Source organism: Pan paniscus, chromosome 3, assembly GCF_029289425.2.
Source record: "Pan paniscus chromosome 3, NHGRI_mPanPan1-v2.0_pri, whole genome shotgun sequence".
NCBI classification, from domain to species: domain Eukaryota; kingdom Metazoa; phylum Chordata; class Mammalia; order Primates; family Hominidae; genus Pan; species Pan paniscus.
Window position 1 is genome coordinate 145748375 of NC_073252.2, and position 20088 is coordinate 145768462.

A 20088-nucleotide genomic window follows, 5' to 3' on the forward strand; every position below is an offset into this window, starting at 1 on the left:
AGAGGCCCTCCAGCAGTGGCTGCGTGGCTGCTTAAAAATGCAAATTATTGAGAACTCTGCTATTCTTGCCATTACTGTGACATTTTGGGCAATTATTCCTACCTCTTTCTCTCCCTGCTCCTATCACCTAATGGGTGTATATTTCATGTTTAGGAGAAACACATTCCAGCCCTGGAGAGAGGGGGTACTGTGAGGTTAGGAGTGGCTATGAGCACCCTGTTCTTCAGACACCCCACTAGCTTCTGTTTTACACTGTGTGCACCCCAGGAACATGCTTGTAAGAGAGTCAGAATTTGGTGTAAGGCTGAAAATGAGCCAGAGTTACGAGGGTATGATGTTTTTTCTCCTTCCCCCTCACCTCTACCCTCATCACCAATGCACACAGGCACACACATTCATTCATACATACGTATACGTCCTCTCCCTCCCATAACCCTGCCTCTCCGTCATCTTAAGGTCAAGAGGGACATATTAGTATTTTTCTTCTTCCTTCATACCATTTTTGTTCCCACCAATCTGAGAGAGCTGGTTCTTACTAAAATCATCAGGAAGATTGCAGATGGTGATAAAAGATATTCCTACGTGGCATCCTAACTTGTAGGCTTTTTAGTCTTTGTTGCTGTCTTAGCAAATATGCAGTGCATAGATTGTTCTCATTTTGAAAATTAAAAGACCTGTATTTCTTTCAGACTTTGAACATTTGGTCTTATTTTAACAGCTAAGTTCTTAACGTTTACTACTTCAACTGTACAACCCAATTGCTAGTTAGCAGAAGGGATGAGAATGTGAAATGTGTCTCTTTACTATTTCCCTCCCTCTCCCACCCTTAACTGTGATTAGGGTGTTTTACAGTTTTCACTTCATTTAAGTGTGGCTGATTTACAGGACTTTCAATCTGACCTAAAAATTTAGTGGTAGACATGACTCAGGGAACGGTTACAGGGTATCTGTGCTTTGAATAGAAGTTAATGTTCTATGCAGGCAGCAGGATGGTTGTGCCTTTTCCATTTGCCCTTATTTAATCTGGAATCTCGCAGCCTTCACCTTTTGTGAGCAGTTGTATGATATGGCAGAAGTCTCCATTTTTCTCATACAGTATCTTCTTAATCTCAGTTTTTAAAATTGAATTTGAAAGAAGTAAATTAAAACTCAAGATAGGGCTGGGCGCGGTGGCTCACGCTTGTAATCCCAGCACTCTGGGACGCCGAGGTGGGCGGATCACGAGGTCAGGAGATCGAGACCATCCTGGCTAATACAGTGAAACCCGGTCTCTACTAAAAAATACAAAAAATTAGCCGGGCTTAGTGGCGGGCGCCTGTAGTCCTAGCTACTCGGGAGGCTCAGGCAGGAGAATGGCGTGAACCTGGGAAGCGGAGCTTGCAGTGAGCCAAGATCGCGCCACTGCACTCCAGCCTGGGTGACAAAGCGAGACTCTGTCTCAAAAAAAGAAAAAAAAAAACCTCGATAGTCTTGAGAATGTTAGAATTATTTGTATTATATGCCCAACTGAAAATATGTGAAATGCCCACTGGAAACTTTAATTTTTAGATTCATCACTATTGCCTTTGAGAGAAATTGGACTGAAACAACATAACAGTAGTGGTAAAATTCTTTCCTCATTTACTGTATACCCAGCACTGTGCTAAACTCGTATACAACTTGTCTCATTTATCCATAAAACAGCCCTATGAAGTATAAGGTACTATTACTATTCCCCATTTATAAATGAAGATGGAGGCACTGAGAGGTAAATAATGTTCCCTAGGTCATACAACTACTAAATGCTGGAGTTGTCATTCTGAACCTGGAGTCTGTGTTGGTAATGTCTCCCGTAAATTGCTTGGTGCTTGAACAGGCGTGAAAGAGCATCATTAGTGTGTATGCCCAGAGCTGGTTGAATAGGCCCTGTTGGTTGTCAGAAGGGAATGGTGGCTTAAGTAGTGGAAAGACCTTGATATTTGGGGCCAGAGATTCTGATTTAAGGTTCGGCTTTGTCATTTTCCAGGCATTTGGGCTAAGCTTAAATTTTTTTTAGATTAAATAGACAGTATCATCCTCTCTGGGCAGTTATTTTTTTCTTAGAGTTAAATAAAATATCTGTGCAATATTTTTTGTGAACCATAGAACACAGTACAAATGCTGGTTCTTTAAAACACAAAGCAATGTTTCCCAAATTCAGGTCTTTGGACTGATGATGGTCTGAGATAAAATTGATAGTGGTCTGGTAACCCCTTTCATCTATTACCCCTATCCCAAATAATGTAATTAGCTTTTCCTAAAGCTAGCTAAAAGCATTCCTTTTACATGAGTTATTTTTCCCCTCCTGGGCTTTTTTGATTTTTAGGTGTAGAAACTTTGTTTGTTTGTTTGTACATGAAATTACGGTGATAACAGATGTTAATTGCTTTTTTAAAAATGTCTTGACTCAGTAAAGTAAGAAATTGTCAACTTCTGCTGGGCCTAACCTTTAATTTGTTATGGTTGGACTTTTATTGGCATGTGAAGTTCCAGATGCTAGAGGTCCCTCTGACATACAGCATTGTCCTGTGAGCCCTGATGGTGGTACTGCTGACTTAGTAAGAGTGGAAAAGGGGTTCAGAGAGTGTTCTGGGGCATACTTGTACAGTCACTCCTATTGAGTCTTAGATTTCTTATTCTTCATACTTTTTTTTTTTTTTGGCTGAGATTACAGGCATGAGCCACGAGGCCCAGCCATTCTCTTGGTTCTTAAGATTTTTTAGACCTTACTGATTACAGTAATGTTAAGCCAGACAATACCAATGTTATTTTATTTTATTTTTTGACAGTGTTGCTCTGTCACCCAGGCTGGAGTGCAGTGGCACGATCTCATCTCACTGCAACTTCCACCTCCTGGGTTCAAGCCATTCTCCTGCCGCACCCTCCCCAGTAGCTGGGATTCCAGGCACACACCACCACGCCCAGCTAATTTTTTTTTTTTTTTTTTTTTTTTTGAGACAGAGTCTCTGTCACCCAGGCTGGAGTGCAGTGGCGCGATCTCAGCTCACTGCAACCTCCGCCTCCTGGGTTCAGCCTATTCACCTGCCTCAGCCTCCCGACTAGCGGGGACTACAGGCGCGTGCCACCACACCTGGCTAAATTTTTTGTATTTTAGTGGAGACAGGGTTTCACAACGTTGGCCAGGATGGTCTCCATCTCCTGACTTCGTGATCCACCCGCCTTGGCCTCCCAAAGTGCTAGGATTACAGGCGTGAGCCACTGCGCCTGGCCCATACTTCATTTTTAAAGGCTAGCTTTCAATCATCAGTAAGAGCAGCTGCTTACCAGGATGCTGTTCATGGACTTAAAGCACTAGGTGGATTTTTAGACTAGATGCTTCTTAGCACTATGATTCTACAATTCTATCATTTTGAGAGGCTAGAATTAAATCCCAAACCATCTCATATATGGGATGGAACTTTTGAAACCCTTGTGAGCTCTTAATACCTAGAAACAAACAAAAAATAGAGCTTCCAATTAAGAGATTTTCAGATAGGACGTAACTGTTGATTTTTCTAGCAAACTATTTAAACAGTATGTCTTTAAATCACTTCTGTCTTGCTAAATCTTAGAGTTTTGTTTCAAAGTATCTCTTATTTTCCCTCTTTCTCTTTTTTTTTTTTTGGTCGGAGTCTCGCTCTGTTGCCCAGGCTGGAGTGCAGTGGCGCGATCTCGGCTCACTGCAAGCTCTGCCTCCTGGGTTCACGCCATTCTCCTGCCTCAGCCTCCCGAGTAGCTAAGACTATAGGCGCCTGCCACTATGCCTGGCTGATTTTTTTAGTAGAGATGGAGTTTCACCGTGTTAGCCAGGATGGTCTCGATCTCCTGACCTCGTGATCCACCCGTCTCGGCCTCCCAAAGTGCTGGGATTACAGGCGTGAGCCACTGCGCCTGGCCTCCCCTCTTCTTCTTAGAACCAGCAGTATTGCTGATTTGTTTCATTGATTCAGCTGTATTCGTTGCTCCGTTTTAGACGTTTCCTCTTTAGTAATGTGTTTATAGCTCTGCATATCTGCTTATTTATGAGGGAAAATATAAAGGGCTGTTTTTTTGTTGAAGGGCCTGCTCCGTTTGGTTCCAGTTGGGTCAAACACTATTGCATGTATCGAAAAGCAGCAAAGAAGTTCAACATGATCCCATTTGAGCACAGATCTGGAGGGAAACTTGTAAGTATTTGATTCAACATAGAATAGATTATAATCTGTCAGAGGTAGTGTTTGAGGGTGTCATTTTAATGGTTTATATTTTAATGGTTTATATTCATGGATGGTAAATAAATTGTTAGTATTAAAATCTTTGTTTTGTTTTTGAGTGAAATGGGCCAGAAGACAGAACAATATATATGTTTTCTGAATTACATGCATGGGTTTTAAACCACTAGATTTTTTTTTTTTTTTTAAAGTTCTGGGATACATGTGCACAACGTGCAGGTTTGTTACATAGGTATACATGTGTCATGGTGATTTTCTGCACCCATCAACCCATCATCTACATTAGATATTTCTCCTAATGCTGTCCCTCCCCTAGCCCCCAGCCCCCTCACAGACCCCAGTGTGTGATGTTCCCCTCCCTGTGTCCATGTGTTCTCATTGTCAGCTCCCACTTAAGAGTGAGTATATGTGGTTTTAACCACTAGATATTTTTTAGGTGAACAATAGAATCCTTTTTATGCCACTGTTTGGAAGATAAAGGTAACACTGACAGCAAGCTTTCATGACTCAGTGGTTCCTCAGCATTTATACAATGGAACTGACTTGCTGTTCATAGCCTGAAAACAAAGAAGAGTGATCTACGATAAATTTTACTGTTGTTCCGTTCATCTTACAAAGTTCTCACATAGGTATTCGCCATTTAGTTAACTGTTCCCCCGAAACTAAAACAGCAAAGCGTGATAGTAAGAAAAGAGCAAGAAGACCTCACAGAGTTGGCTGTGTAGGAAAGGTGATCTTTATGTGTATTTTAAATGGAATCTGCAGCTTATTACAATAATTAATGGCCTAGAGACAAAGCTTCCCACCAATGTTGAACATAATTGATAACACATTTTAAGAAAGCAGCTTAATTCATTGCTTACTGGGTGAATGGGTATGGTTTTGCTTAGGTGAATAAAAAAAGAAAAACCTATGTTCACTTCTATTTACTTGTACTATGCCTTTCCCTGAAAAATATTTAAAGCAGCTTTTAATAAAAACACATTTATATAATAATGAAACAGACATGGAAAATTAGTCATGGTGAGGAGAAGGAAGTGAGGAGATGGCTCTTGAAGCATCAGGTTTGAGACTGAGTTTCCTGTCAGAGCCAGTTCAAGTCCTAAGATATTTCTGCTTAGTGATATCTTTCTGTTTTAGCCTTCAAATAATAATGATAAAATATGTTATGGAATATAACTGTGAGATTTTGAATATTTGTGTATCTTAATGTTTGTTACTTAGAGATCTTCACGTTCTGGAAAATGTTAAAATGTTCAATAAGTGTGTACTCACACTTTATATAGTTGTTCTTTTACTGAGCACTTGTATTTCTGCATTGCAAATTAAGTAAAGATAAATTCAGGGTGATTCACATAGGGAAGAGAGAAATTGCATAGATTAAATGGTTCTAGCTTTAGATTATGAAAATATTTAATCTAGGGTTATTGGTGTACTTTTAGGCTGACCTGTATGGAATTGCAATTTTTATAGGCCAAAAATAGTCACATATTTTTTGTGACATGTGGTAAGAAATACATTTTTACACTAAAAAAAGAGTACAATAAGAGACTAACAGTATTCCAGTATCTTAAAACTGTACTGTTAATCTACCTTTGAAAATTAACATTTGGCCAGGGACACTGGCTCACGCCTGTAATCCCAGCACTTTGGGAGGCCGAGGTGGGCAGATCACTTGAGGTCAGGAGTTCGAGACTGGCCTGGCCAACATGGTGAAATCCTGTCTCTACTAAAAATACAAAAATTAGCCAGTCATGGTGATGCACACCTGTAATCCCAGCTATTTGGGTGGCTGAGTCACAGAGTTGCTTGAACCCAGGATTCGGAGTTTGCAGTGAGCTGAGATTGCACCACTGCACTCCAGCCTGGGCAACAGAGCAAGACTGTCAAAAAAAAAAATAACATTGGTATTGTCTGGCATAACATTACCATAATCAGTAAGGTCTAGAAAATCTTAAGAATCAAGAGAATGGCTGGGCGCGGTGGCTCACGCCTGTAATCCCAGCACTTTGGGAGGCCGAGGCGGGTGGATCATCTGAGGTCAGGAGATTGACACCAGCCTGGCCGAGGCGGGTGGATCATCTGAGGTCAGGAGATTGACACCAGCCTGGCCAACATGGTGAAACCCTGTTTCTACTGAAAATACAAAAATCAGACAGGTGTGGTGGTGCATGCCTGTAATCCCAGCTACTCTGGAGGCTGAGGCAGGAGAATCACTTGAACCTGGGAGATGGAGGTTGCAGTGAGCCAAGATCCTGCCACTGCACTCCAGCCTGGGTGAAAGAGCGAGACTCCCTTCTCAAAAGAATCAGGAGAATGACAAAAATATTAATATTTTAGATTCTAAATAGCATTTAAATAAGCCAGTTTGAAAGAGGATAGGGTAAAGAGAAGGACTTAAGATCTTGAACCTTGCTCCCCTGCTCTCCAGTATAGAATGGCTGAGTGTGTATATACTTATCCTGTAGGTTTTGAGAATGTTCAAAATGATTATTTGCAGGGGGACGGAGAGGTGTTCTTTTTGAAAGAATGTACCAAGAGGCATACTGACTCCATTGACAGAAGGTTTTGTTTTGACATAGAAGCTGCTGATCGGTAAGTTATTGGAATTATTGGACATGGTGAAAGAGTCGTTTTAAAAAAATGATTTAAAAAAATAGAGGTTAGTTGCAACTGTGATTTCTGTGGCCTGGGAGAATGTTATCTTGCTATATTTCCAGGCTGTGTGTTTATTATAAGCTGTTTAGTCTTGATCACCGGATTTAGCTATGGGGTGATAGTTTCATCTTGATTTAGTTAGGAGTCATTCTAACCAGGGTTGTCACTTAAAAAATAACCTTGGAGGCCAGGTGCAGTGGCTCACACCTGTAATCCCAGCACTTTGGGAGGCCGAGGTGGGCAGATTATGAGGTCAGGAGTTCAAGACCATCCAGGCCAAAATGGTGAAACTCTGTCTCTACTAAAAATACAAAAAAATTAGCCAGGCGTGGTGGCATACACCTGTAGTCCCAGCTACATGGGAGGCTGAGGCAGGAGAACCATTTGAACCCAGGAGGCGGAGGCTGCAGTGAGCCAAGATGGTGCCACTGCACTCCAGCCTGGGCGACAGAGTGAGACTCCGTTTCAAAAAAAAAAAAAAATTGCCTTGGAGCTTTTCATTGTTGATCCAAGCCTAATTTGTAGCATGAAGAGAACAATGGCGAGAGGAACTGGGTGACAAAGCTAAAAAGGGGTGATAGGTAGCTAGCTACTAATACAGAACAACATTCATTTGTGTGTGGGGGGGTTTTCAGTGTCTACATCCCGTACGTGATGGAGGGTCTTAGGCAAACTCCTTCTGTTTATTCAAAGATGAATTCTTTTTTTTCCTTATTGCATGACTTCCAGTTATTTAGTTGTAAAAGAATCTTTGCCAGAGAGGAAGAAGTAGAAGAGAAAATTTTGTTCATCAGTATTACTACTTGTCTGGCATTAATTTCTATGTCCTCCAGTAGCATTAAGGAAAATCCTAGTGTTCATAGAATATTTGCTTTTTAATGGCTGACAGTACAGTGATTCCTTGCCAGCCCTGGTTTTGGCAGTGATAGTTTTTAGGTAAGGCTGTTCTATGTTTGTATAATAAAAGCTTATGAGATTTGTTAAAGCAAAAGTTCAGGTCAGAACCCAGGAATACAAAAGTAATTAATGCTGCTTCCTCTCTTAGATGATATAATTGAGTCTCTGGGGGTAGTGCAGAGAGGAAGGATTAGTGGTTCACTTTGTAATAAATGAATTGAAGACCATTTATTGTACATAAAAACAGGCCCTTAAGCACCATGATAAGTTTGGCACTACTGTGAAAAGGACAAGTGGTTAAATAAGCGTTTTGCCAAGATAGGAAAAATATGAACGAGAATGTCAGTGAAAAAGAGGTTGGGTCTTGCTATGTTGCCCAAGCTGGTCTCAAAACTCCTGGACTCAAGCAATCCTCCCACCTTGGCCTCCCAAAGTCATAGGACTACAGGTGTGAGCCACCATGCCTGGCCTAAATTTCAAGCCAGTAAGAACTCTTCCAAACTTTAAGAAGGGAATTAGTCAGTGTAACACAAGTCGAGCATACATCTGTGCGCACACACCCATGGGTGGCATTGGATTCCTTTCTGAGTGCCACTGTTCTAAATGCTTCTGTGTTTTATCTCAGCTAATTCCTTGCCATAGCTCTCTCAGGTAGTTGTTACTGTTTCCATTTTATGATGAGAAACTGAGGCACAGAGCATTTGAGCAATTTCCCCAAGGTCACGTAGCTAGTGGGTAGTTGAAGAGCTGAGATTTGAGCCCCTGCATTCTCCGCCTAGAGCCCCACATCTTACCTTTTTCTTTTTTCTTTCTTTTTTTTTTGAGACGAGTCTCACTTTTTTTGCCCAGGCTGGAGTGCAGTGGTGCAATCTCGGCTCACTGCAACCTCTGCCTCCCAGGCTCAAGTGATTCTTCTGCCTCAGCCTCCTGAGTAGCTGGGATTATAGGGGCACACTACCAGACCCGGCTAATTTTTGTATTTTCAGTACAGACAGGGTTTCGCTATGTTGGCCAGGCTGGTCTTGAACTCCTGACCTCAAGGGATCCACCTGCCTCGGCCTCCCAAAGTGCTGGGATTACAGGCAAGAGCCACTGTGCCTAGCTTGAGCCCTACCTCTTAACCACTGTGCCATAAGTCTCTGCAGATTACCATATAATCAGAATGTTTTCTAAATAATTGACAAAGATGAGCTAGCAGTCTACTAGATAATATGTTAAGTGAGGTGAATCTGATTAGTTGTGAAAGCAGGGTACTTCTATAATGCAATTTAATCATTTTATTCATCCAGAGTCTCTGGTTTTCTCTGAGACCTTGATCATCCCCAATTTTCTTTTCTTTTTTTGTCAGCCATGATCCTTGCTATGATTGGAACCACTCTCCACCCCTCAAAGACATTGATGAGGGATTCCTATGGAGGTGCTTACACATACGAAGGATAATACCTGTAGGGAGACTCTTGGAACAGGGGAGGACTTTAGGTCAGGGATCTATTCTAGTGGTTTTCAAGTACTTTATAGGGAGACCCTCTTTTCAAATGAAATTTCATGTTAATGTGTATATAAAGCAAAAAAAGTGGGTTCCCTTATTAAAGAGGCATAGGGGCCTGGATTCCGCCCCACCTTTTAGCTTCCGTCTTTTTTCTTGCAGAAGTCTCTAATTTACTTCCATTGAGGCTCACAGCTCCTTTCTGGGAACTCTTGGCAGGGGGACCTAATCTAGTTTAGGTGGCTAAATAAAGGCACACAGAGGATCTGACATCTAAATTCATAAACTAAAGGGTTATCTGGAGTCAGCTGGGATTGAGAGTCATGTGCCAGGTAGAGTGAGTGTCACTTGTGGAGGCCTGGAGACAGGAGAGAGCATGATGTATTTGAGACACCTAGAGTCACTAGTGCAAGAGCCAGAGAGAGTGGGAGAAGAGGCTTGAGATGGGGCAACGGCCTGAACTTGAAGTTTTTGAACTTAATCCATTAAATAGTTTTAAGCAGGGCAGTGAGTGACAATTATATTTGTATTTCTCAAAGCTCATTCTGGCAGAGTAAGAAAGATTTGGAGGTAGCAAGAGGGGACAAGAGGAAGTAGTTTAAGGACAGGGTGAGAGGGCCAGGATTGGTGTGGTGGTAGTGGGGGTGGAGCAAAGTGGGATAGATTTCTGGGGATAAACTGGATGTTGCAGTAGAGGGTGAAGGAGTGGGGAAGGTTTCTGGCTTGAGTAGCTAGATGGTACCATTTACTAAGGTGGGAAACAAAGTGGGGGCATAAGGATGGGGGAAGACAGTGAAATTAGTTTGGGTCATTGTATTAGTTCATTTTCATACTGCTATGAAGAAATACCCAAGACTGGGTAATTCATAAAGAAAAAGAGGTTTAATGGACTCACAGTTCCATATGGTTGGGGAGGCCTCATAATCATGGCAGAAGGTGAAAGAGGAGCAAAGGCACATCTTACATGGCAGCAGGCAAGAGAACATGTGCAGGGAACTGCCCTTTATAAAAACCATCAGATCTTGTGAGACTTATTCACTGTCATGAGAATAGCATGGGAAAAACCCATTCCCATGATTCAGTTACCTCCCACCAGGTCCCTCCCACAACATATGGGGATTATGGGAGCTACAATTCAAGTTGAGACTTGGGTGGGGACACAGCCAAACCATATCAGTCATGTTGAGTTAGATTGCTGTGGGTCATTATGAAGAGAAACCTGGGAAGAAATTGGGTACAGAGCTTGGCGGCTATGGCAGCATTTGATTTGTTATTCACGTTTGACCTCCTGAAACTCTCTATCCTTTTACTTCCATGACAGTTAACCATTCTGGTTCTCCCTCAGATCTCTTGGTCCTCTCCAGTTCAGCTGTTGCTCCTTTAAATGTTGCCATTTCCTATCGTTGTTTTTCTGTATCCATCCATTCTCATGGTTTCACACTTGAAAGTATATCTCTCTGTAATATGTAGTTTTCTTACCCTTTTCTGTGTTTTGAACTGCTTCTAGAATGTTTAGCTCCCTAATCCTAAAATCCGAGATCTATAATGCTTCCAAATGCAAAAATTTTTTAGCACTGGCATAATGCCACAAGTGGAGAATTCCATACCTGATCTCATGTGATGGGTTGTAGTCAGAACTTCATTTCATGCACAAAATTATTAAAAATGTTGTACAAAGTTACCTACAGGCTACAGGTATAAGGGGTATATGAAACGTACATGAATTTCTTGTTGAGATTTGGTTTCCATTCCCAAGATATCTCATTTCATATGTGCAAATATTCTAAAATCCAAAAAAAATTGAAATCCAGAACCCTTCTCATTGCAAGCATTTTGGATAAAGGATACTCAACCGGTGCATTGCCAATTCTGCTCTTTTTACAAGTCTTGGTAATTTCAGTATGGCTTCAGATGATGCTTTCAGCACTTGGCATCTTGACTTGTTAAGTTCCTCTCCTTCAGTGACCTTGTTCTTTACCGTACCTCAGCCGTTCTCTCCGGTGTTCATTCCTTACACCTTGTCATTGCAAGGAACTGCAGTCCTCCGCAATCCTGATTGCAAGACTTTCTCTTTCTACCACCTTCTTTCCTAATAAGTACCCTTAGATTCCCCAGTTAAGCCCTACAGTCTGTTGTTCGTCGTGCACTCACTTTCTTCCTTAACTAGTTGAAATTTCATAGTCACTCATCACAGTCCCTTTTTAATACCCTTCACTCCACTGCTTCTTTCCTTCTTTATTTTGCTTGTTTGCACAATCCCAACTTAAGATTCAGTTCTGCCTTCTCTCTTTCTAGAGAAGCAATTTCTACTGTATTCATGGGATCACTTCAAATACATGACCACTGTCCTCCAATAGGCGGCCATTCATGGTAGCCACTGATCATACTGTGTTTTCTTTTTCTTTTTTTTTTCTTTGAGATAGAGTCTCGCTCTGTCACCCAGGCCGGAGGGCAGTGGCACCATCTCTGCTCACCGCAACCTCCGCCTCCCGGGTTCAAGCAATTCTTATGCCTTATCCTCCTGAGTAGCTGGGACTACAAGTGTGTGCCACTATACCTGACTAATTTTTGTATTTTTAGTAGACGGAGTTTCAGTTTCACCTTGAACTCCTGAACTCAAGAGATCCACCTGCCTCGGCCTCCCAAAGTGCTGGGATTACAGGCGTGAGTCACCCTGCCCGGCCCATGCTGTGTTTCCTTAGTTGCTGTATACTCCCAGTTGAATATTTTATATTTTCCTCTCTCTCTTAAGCTCTGACACTGCCTTCCTTTCCTGATGACTTTGTGTCCTATTTTGTTGTGAAAATAGAAGCTGTAACAAGAGCTCTTTCCCGCTCTAGACACCCACCTCCACCCTCAGTGCCCAGACACCCTGCCTTTCCTCCCTGCCTGTGGGAGCTGCCTGTGTTCCTGATGGAGGCCAACTCTTCTGTTCAGGTGTTTCCATTTCCTCTTCCCATCTTCTCTCCACTGCTCCAGGATATTACTCAAGCAACTCTACTTTTTCTTTCTTATTAACATTAGTTTTGGCTCCCGGCAGCAAGTGAAATGCTCTTATTTCATTCATCTTAAAAAAACAAAAGCCACTACAGCCACCATCACCAATGAAACCACCCTTCCCTTTCATTTACTGCCCATTTTTTAACTCCTATAAACATAACAATTCTTCAAAAAGCTATTGTATTTATGGTCTCAAATTTCTTTCCTGGCCAGGTGCGGTGGCTCACGCCTGTAATCCCAGCACTTTGGAAGGCCGAGGTGGGTGGATCACCTGAGGTCAGGAGTGCAAGAGCAGCCTGACTGATATGGTTAAACCCCATCTCTACTAAAAATACAAAAATTAGCCGGGTGTGGTGGCGGGCGCTTGTAGTCCCAGCTACTCAGGAGGCTGAGACAGGAGAATTGCTTGAACCTGGGAGGCGGAGGTTACAGTGAGCTGAGATGGCACCACCGCACTCCAGCCTGGGCGACAGAGTGAGACTCCATCTCAAAAAAAAAAAAAATTTTTTTTTTTTCCTATTTCTTCCCGCTTCTCTTTTGAGCTGTCTTTGCCCTTTCTCTCCACTGCAGTTTTTGTTGAAGTCATCAGTGGTCTCCCTGTTGCTGTGCCTGGTGGTCGATTCCCAGTGCTCCTGGTCTTTTCCTCACAGCATCCCTGACATTGCCCATCATTCTCTCCTCCATCATACACTTGCTTCAAGGACATCACACTCCCTCTCACATCACTTTTTGTACTTCTTTGCCAGTTCTTCATTTCCCAGACCCCTGGATGTTGGAGTTCAGCCCTTAGATGTTTTCGCTCTTCACTCACACTTTTTTATGACCTTGTCCAGTCTTACGACTTTATGTGCCATCCGTATGTTGGTAACTTGCAAATTTATTATCTCTACCTGGATCTTGTCCCTGACCTCCAGCTTCTTATATCCAGCTGCCTACTCAGTATTGCTTCTGGGGTGTCTAAAAGGCATTTCAAACAGTGTCGATGTGGTGAATGGTGATTGTTTTTTGAAAGTTTTCCAATAAGTCTTGGGAGTGGGAGTGGGGGTAGTTACATTCCTCTAACATGTTATATAGGTAAATGAATTCATTCCTACCATATAAATACTAATATGTAAATCTTTATTTTTTCTTAAAAGTTATACATGCTTATTTTAAGTCCAAAATTTTCTAAAGCTCCTTGGTTAACTTGGAAAATAATTTTTTTGTTGTGTTCATATCCTTTAGTCTAAAAGATCAAGCTGCTTTTTAAAAACAATTACAGACCACCTGCCCTTTAATGGTTTATTTCCTCATTTCTAAACAGAGAAACATCTATTCTGGTTTGCTGTTACCAGTAGATACTGTTTGGGGTTCCTCAATTTCCTGCCATTCACCACCGTCTGTGTCTTACAGTTAGTCTCATGTGGAGCAAAATCTGCTGGCAGAAGGTGAATGTACTTTGAGATCTGTGATTTTGGGGCTTCGAAAGCATTATTTAGTGAAAAGTGTGAATGAGATAGGCTCTTCTCTTGTCTACTCTCCTGATTCCTAGGTAGAATCAGGAATCAGGGAATTATAAGAAATTTGTTCCTTGTCTATTAGATTATGAATTCCATGAGGGTAGGAACACTGTCTTAGTGTTACTTGGTATCACAATACCACATGTAATGCTTTATACATGGCGGACATTTAACAGATTTGTACTGGATTAAACGAAATTGAATTGTTGCTCAGAAGTGACTGAACTGTGATTAGATTCAATCAAGCAACTGTCAGTCAACTATCCTTTTCTTCTGCACCACACTGCTATACTGTGAGCTCTAGTGTCTTCATTCTGCTTCAAGAAAAATAAACCTAACTTGTTGTGGAGTTTGTAGGTATTATAAATGGATTTCTGATGCAGTTTGTACAAGGTTCGTATTGGGTACCTTCTTTTTTTTTGAGATGTTTTGCTCCTGTCACCCAGTGTGCAGTGCAATGGCACGATCTCGGTTCACTGCAACCTCTGCCTCCCAGGTTTGAGTGATTGTTCTGCCTCAGCCTCCCAGGTAGCTGGGATTACAGGCACACACCGCCATGCCTGGCTAATTTTTGTATTTTTGTTAGAGATGGGGTTTCACCATATTGGCCAGGCTGGTCTTGAACTCCTGACCTCAGGTGATCTGCCTGCCTCTGCCTCCCAAAGTGCTGGGATTACAGGCATGAACCACCACACCTGGCCCTCATATTGGGTACCTTCTTATAGCAATTTCTGAGTTGATTGTATATGTCTAATGTAAACATACTTTGTCTTCTTTACAAGTATCTGTTTTTGCTATTTTTTTTTATTTCCTGTGTTGGGAGGGCAGCTGGGTAGCATTTTGAAGTAGGTGATATTTAATAAACTGCACAGTGGAGGCTGGGCTTGCATTTGATCTGTGTAGATATAAATCAAGAGCTTTTACTTATTTGTGGCGTTATTTTAGATCAGATTTGGTTGCATGTAACAGAAAAAGTCAAAACAAAATGGCTTAAACGGGGTTAAAGTTTATTTTTTTCTCTTGTTTGGGAAGCCCAGAGTTTGCCAGATCACAGCTGATATAATCCTGCTCTCTCGAGCATGGTTTAGTTTTATCAGTCACCCGAGGCACGAGACAGCATATAGCACTGTTCCATTTATCACATAGCACTGTCTGTGGTTGTAGGGACATTTTCCAGTGGTTGCATAGACTACTTTTGCTCACAGACCATTGGCTGGAATGGAGTTATGTGGTTATACCTAGTTGCAAGGGAGGCTTCTAAATCCTAAGGTTGGGAAATTGCTGTCTTTTGTTTTCAGAGGTCCATGTGTTGTTTTAGTACTTTACTATTACTGAGAACCAATGGGAGAATGGCTAATGGAGGGTGGGGCAGAGCCCAGCTAGCCATTACTACTTTGATTATCAATGGTTAGATGGATGTGTGCTTCATTTTTTTCTCCCTCAATTTACCAAAGGGTTACTTTGAATTTTTCTTAGCTAAGAGACAGCATTTAAGACCACAGATTTGAAAATAATGTCTGATAAGGGACTTGTTTCTAGAATATATAAAGAACCATTGTAACTCAATAATATATAGACAAATAACAATGAAATGGTCAAAAGACCTGAATTTAGACATTTCTCCAAAGAAAATATACAAGTGGTTGGCTGGGTGCAGTGGCCCATGCCTATAATCCCAGCACTTTGGGAGGCCGAGGTGGGCGGATCACCTGAGGTCAGGAGTTCGAAACTAGCCTGGCCAACATGGTGAAACCCCATCTCTACTAAAAATGCAAAAATTAACTGGGTGTGGTGGTGGGTGCCTATAATCCCAGCTACTCGGGAGGCTGAGGCAGGAGAATCACTTGAACTCGGGAGACGGAGGTTGCAGTGAGCTGAGATCACGCCATTGGACTCCAGCCTGGGCAACAGAGCGAGACTCCATCACAAAAAAAACAACAAAAAAAAACACAAGTGGCCAATAAACACATGAAAAAATGCTTAATATTGTTAGCTGTTAGGGAAGTGCAGATCAAAACCCAATGAGATACCACTTTATATCTACTAGGATGGCTATAAATAAAAAGTCAGATAATAACAAGTACTGGCAAGAATGTAGAGAAATTGAAAATCCTCATACACTGAGAGTGAGAATTTAAATGGAATGCTGCTTTGGAAAACAGTTTGTCAGTTCTTCAGAAAACGAAACATAACATTGCCCTCTGACCCAGAAATTGTGCTCCTAGCTATACATTCAAGAGAAATGAAAGCATATGTTTACACAGAAACTTGTGAATGAGTGTTCATAGAAGCATTATTTATAATAGCCAAAAAGTAGAAACAACCTAAATGTCTGTTAAGAGATGAATGGATAAATAAAAGGTGGTATAGCCATATGATGAAAAATGAATACATGCTACTGTATGAATGACACTTGAGAACATAATGCTAAGTGAAAGAAGCCAGTCATAAAAGGCCATGTATATATGATTCCATTTATATGAAATGTGCAGGACAGACACATCTATATAGATAGAGAGTAAATGAGTGATTTTCTAGGTCTAGAGGTTTGGAAAGAAATGGGGAGTGATGGCTAATGGGTACAGGTTTTCTTTTTACTCCCTAGGGTGATAAAAATGTTCTAAAATTGATTTTGGTGATGGTTATGCAATTCTGTGGATATGTTACAAGCTGTTGAACTGTACATTGTCAGTGGGTAAGTTTTATGGTGTGACTTACATCTCAATAGAGCTATTTTAAACAATGGAACACAGCTGCAAATGAATATCTACCATAGCTAAAAGAAGGGTCTTAAATCACTATAAACTATCACTACATGACGTCAGCCACATTTCAGAGACCATGGGCTATGAAATGATTAGGTCTCTCATTTTTTTAGGTTGGAGACATTGTATTTTGTATGGATGTTTTCTCCATGGCAAGTTGTAGTCTGTCAGGAGGTGTAGCTTTCTTCCCTGAAGGGTGGAATATCACCCTTCCCCCGCCCCAACAATTGTGTTATATAACATGCTGTTAGCTTCACTGGCATGCTTGCCACATGCCACTTTGTGCTGTGACCCCCCCACACATTTGCTTGATAAATAATTACCCGTTCTGTGAAAGTTCTCCCACACATCACATTCAGGCACTGCTTAAAGAAAATGCTTCCCGTTTTGCTCTCATTAATCTGACATTTCGAATATTATATTTGATTTCATTTTGCCTGGTTCCCATATCACTCTTGAAAGGATGGCAAGATGCTTCTGACTTGTAGAATTCACTTATTTATATTTTTATGTTGAGGAAGAGAGGAGGAAATCACCTATGTATCTGAAGCATTGGGCGTTTTACAGTGATTTTATACCAGCAACTTTATTTAGTATCTGTTTGCATGATGCTGTACCGTTTCTCAATTTAAAAGAGTGAGTTAAGAGCATGTTGCCTTCAGAAGCCCATGCAATTTGACTGAATATAAGAATGTTTGTATAACACATTAACTGTACTAATATTTGTAAGCATTTTATAGAGCCTCACATCCAGGCACCTAGACAATTGTTGACTGTTTTTGGCACTGAGGATACAGCAATAAACTAGAAATTAAAAGACTTGAAATTGAGGGAACTCACAGACCAGGAGGATTTAGAAGCAAGTAACAGTTCAGAGGTCTAAGGTGCTGTGGGAGTTGAGCAGCATGGGGGAGTGTGGGGTTGGCTGGAAGAGCTTACTAAAGAAAGTGATTTTTAAAATTGACTCTTGAAGATGAGGTAACCAGTTTGGAGACTCAGAGGAGGGGGGGCCCAAGGCAAAAAGGAATCACAGGAAGTATGGAGAACACATGTTGAGATAATCCTTTAAATCAGAGGTTCTCAACTGTGGGCGATGTTGCTCCTAGGGGACACTGGGCAATATCTGGAGACACTGATGTAATGTATTTTAACTGTGTGTTTGGGGGCTGGGGGTTAGAAGAGGGCAGGGAGTTGCTACAGACATCTAGAGGGTAGAGGGCAGCTGTGCTGGTGAACACCCTCCAGGGCACAGGGCAGGCTTCTGCAACAAAACATCATCTGCTCCAAAATGTCAGGAGTGCCACTGTTGAGAAGTCCTGATTTAATGCATGTGATAAGATAGAGACCCCTACAAATACTTGTGGAATTGAATGGAAGTAAACTTTTTTTTTTTTGAGACGGAGTCTTGCCCTGTCCCCCAGGCTGGAGCGCAATGGCGTGATCTTGGCTCACTGCAACCTCTGCCTCCTGGGTTCTAGCGATTCTCCTGCCTCAGCCTCCTGAGTAGCTGGGATTACAGGTGTGAGCCACCATGCCCAGCTGATTTTTGTATTTTTAATAGAGATGGGTTTCACCTTGTTGGTCAGGCTGGTCTTAAACTCCTGACCTCAGGTGATCCACCTGCCTCAGCCTCCCAAAGTGCTGGGATTACAGATGTGAGCCACTGCGCCTGGCAGGAAGTAAACTTTTTAAATGTAAATTTTTTTTACGTAAGTGGAATTATACCTTTTTATTGAAATATATATATTTCAATATATATATTATTATTCTCTATATAATACTATTTAATATATATAGAAATACATATTTCAATAAAAAGGTATAATAAGAATATATATATTTCAGTAAATATATATCACATGTATTTCACATATTTCATATGTATTTCATATATATTTATATAATCTATATATAGAACTATATATATATATTTCAATAAAAAGTAACCATAGCTTAATTTGGTTATAGTATAAGCAATGAAGTAAAGCCAGATGGAAAGGGCTTTGTGTCTTGACTCTTCCATGTGATTTGTTCAGTGATGATCAGTTACTCGGGAACTACCAAGATACCAGTGTAGAAAGAAGAGCAAAGTAAGTTATTTTAACAGAATTTTAGTGGAACTGATAGAACATGGAGTGGGTGGAATTAGAAACAGCATTTCTAGTATATAGGTCTCTGTGTTTTTCATAGAATGTAAGAATTTTCCCTAAAGATGATACTGTTGATGGTGATGTATTGAAAGACACGTTTTATATGGGCTGTGATATTTAAATGGAAATCTGAATTGACATTAATATGGATTTATTTTTAAATTGTATGCTGAAGGATACTGGAGCATGGGCCATAGAAAAATTTTTAGCTTTTCTGAAAATAAAGCCAGAATAAAAAGTTTTCTACAAGAGTTTTTGTGGAGATATGTTTTTATTAATCTTGCATAAATACTTTGGTGTGGGAATTGCTGGGGTATGGTATATGTATGTTTGACTTCTCAGGCAATTAAGGTTACAAAGTAATTTTACCCTCCCATCAGCAGTGTATGAGAGTTCTATTTGCTCCACTTCCTTACTAACCTTTGGTTATGTTACTCTTTTTCATTTTAGCCAATTTTGACTAGAGATGTTGAGCACTTCTTCCTGTGCTTATTGGCCATTTATGTTTCTTCTGTCATGAAGTGTCTATTAAAATCTCCTGCCCATTTAAAAATTGTGTTGTTGATCTTTTTGTTACTCAATTGTAGGAATTATTTAGAAACAAATCATTTACCAGATATAATAATAGTGAATATTTTCTCTGATCTGTGGCTTGCCTGTCTTTTTCTTCAGTGTCTTTTGATGAGAAGAACATTTTAACTTGAAGTTGAATTTATCAGTTTAAAAACATTTTATTAAGGGCTTCTTGCACCAAGAAATATTTTTTTTACTCTATGGTTTTGAAGAAATTTTCTGATGTTTTCTTTTAAAAGCTTTATAATTAGTCCATGACTTATGAAGATTTTTGGGGTATATATGGTGTGAGACATGAGGGTTGAGGTTTGTTTATTTTTTCCCCAGGTGAATAGCCAGTATTTCCATCACCATTTATTGATAGACTTGCCTCTCATTTAATTGTTTTGGCACCTTCTAAAAAATCACTTGACTGTGCATCTGTAGGTCTATTTCTAGATTCTCTACTCTGTTGCATCTCTTTGTCTGTTCTTTTGCCAGTAACACACTTACCTTGATTACTGTGTCATTAGTCAGGTGGTACAAGTCCTCTGTTCTTTTTAAAACAATTTTGGCTATTGTAGGTCCTTGGTGTTTCCATATAAATTTTAGAATTAATTTATTTTTATAGGAAAACCCCCAAAACCCATAGGTCAATATTGTGAATATAGAACCTTACAGTTCATGAACTTTATTATCCATTTATTTAGACTTTCCATTTATGCCAGTAATGTTTTACAGTTTTCAGCATAGAAGTCATGGGCATTTTTTTTTTGGTGTTAAATTTTCCTAAATATTTTATGTTTCTGCATGATAATTTAAAATATTTGTTTTACCTTTAATTTCCAACTG

At 40.6% G+C, this 20088-nt stretch overlaps 1 protein-coding gene across 3 annotated transcripts in view; it reads left to right on the forward strand.

Moving 5' to 3' along the window:
• The window catches only part of ARHGAP10 (Rho GTPase activating protein 10), a 361433-nt gene that overhangs the window by 159901 nt on the left and 181444 nt on the right, over positions 1 to 20088 (forward strand). For all 3 annotated transcript variants that reach the window (XM_034959225.3, XM_003815856.5, XM_008968883.5), the window contains 2 exons: positions 4078 to 4184; positions 6730 to 6824. In XM_034959225.3, the coding sequence (XP_034815116.1) occupies positions 4078 to 4184; positions 6730 to 6824 (202 nt within the window). The remainder of the gene's footprint in view (positions 1 to 4077; positions 4185 to 6729; positions 6825 to 20088) is intronic.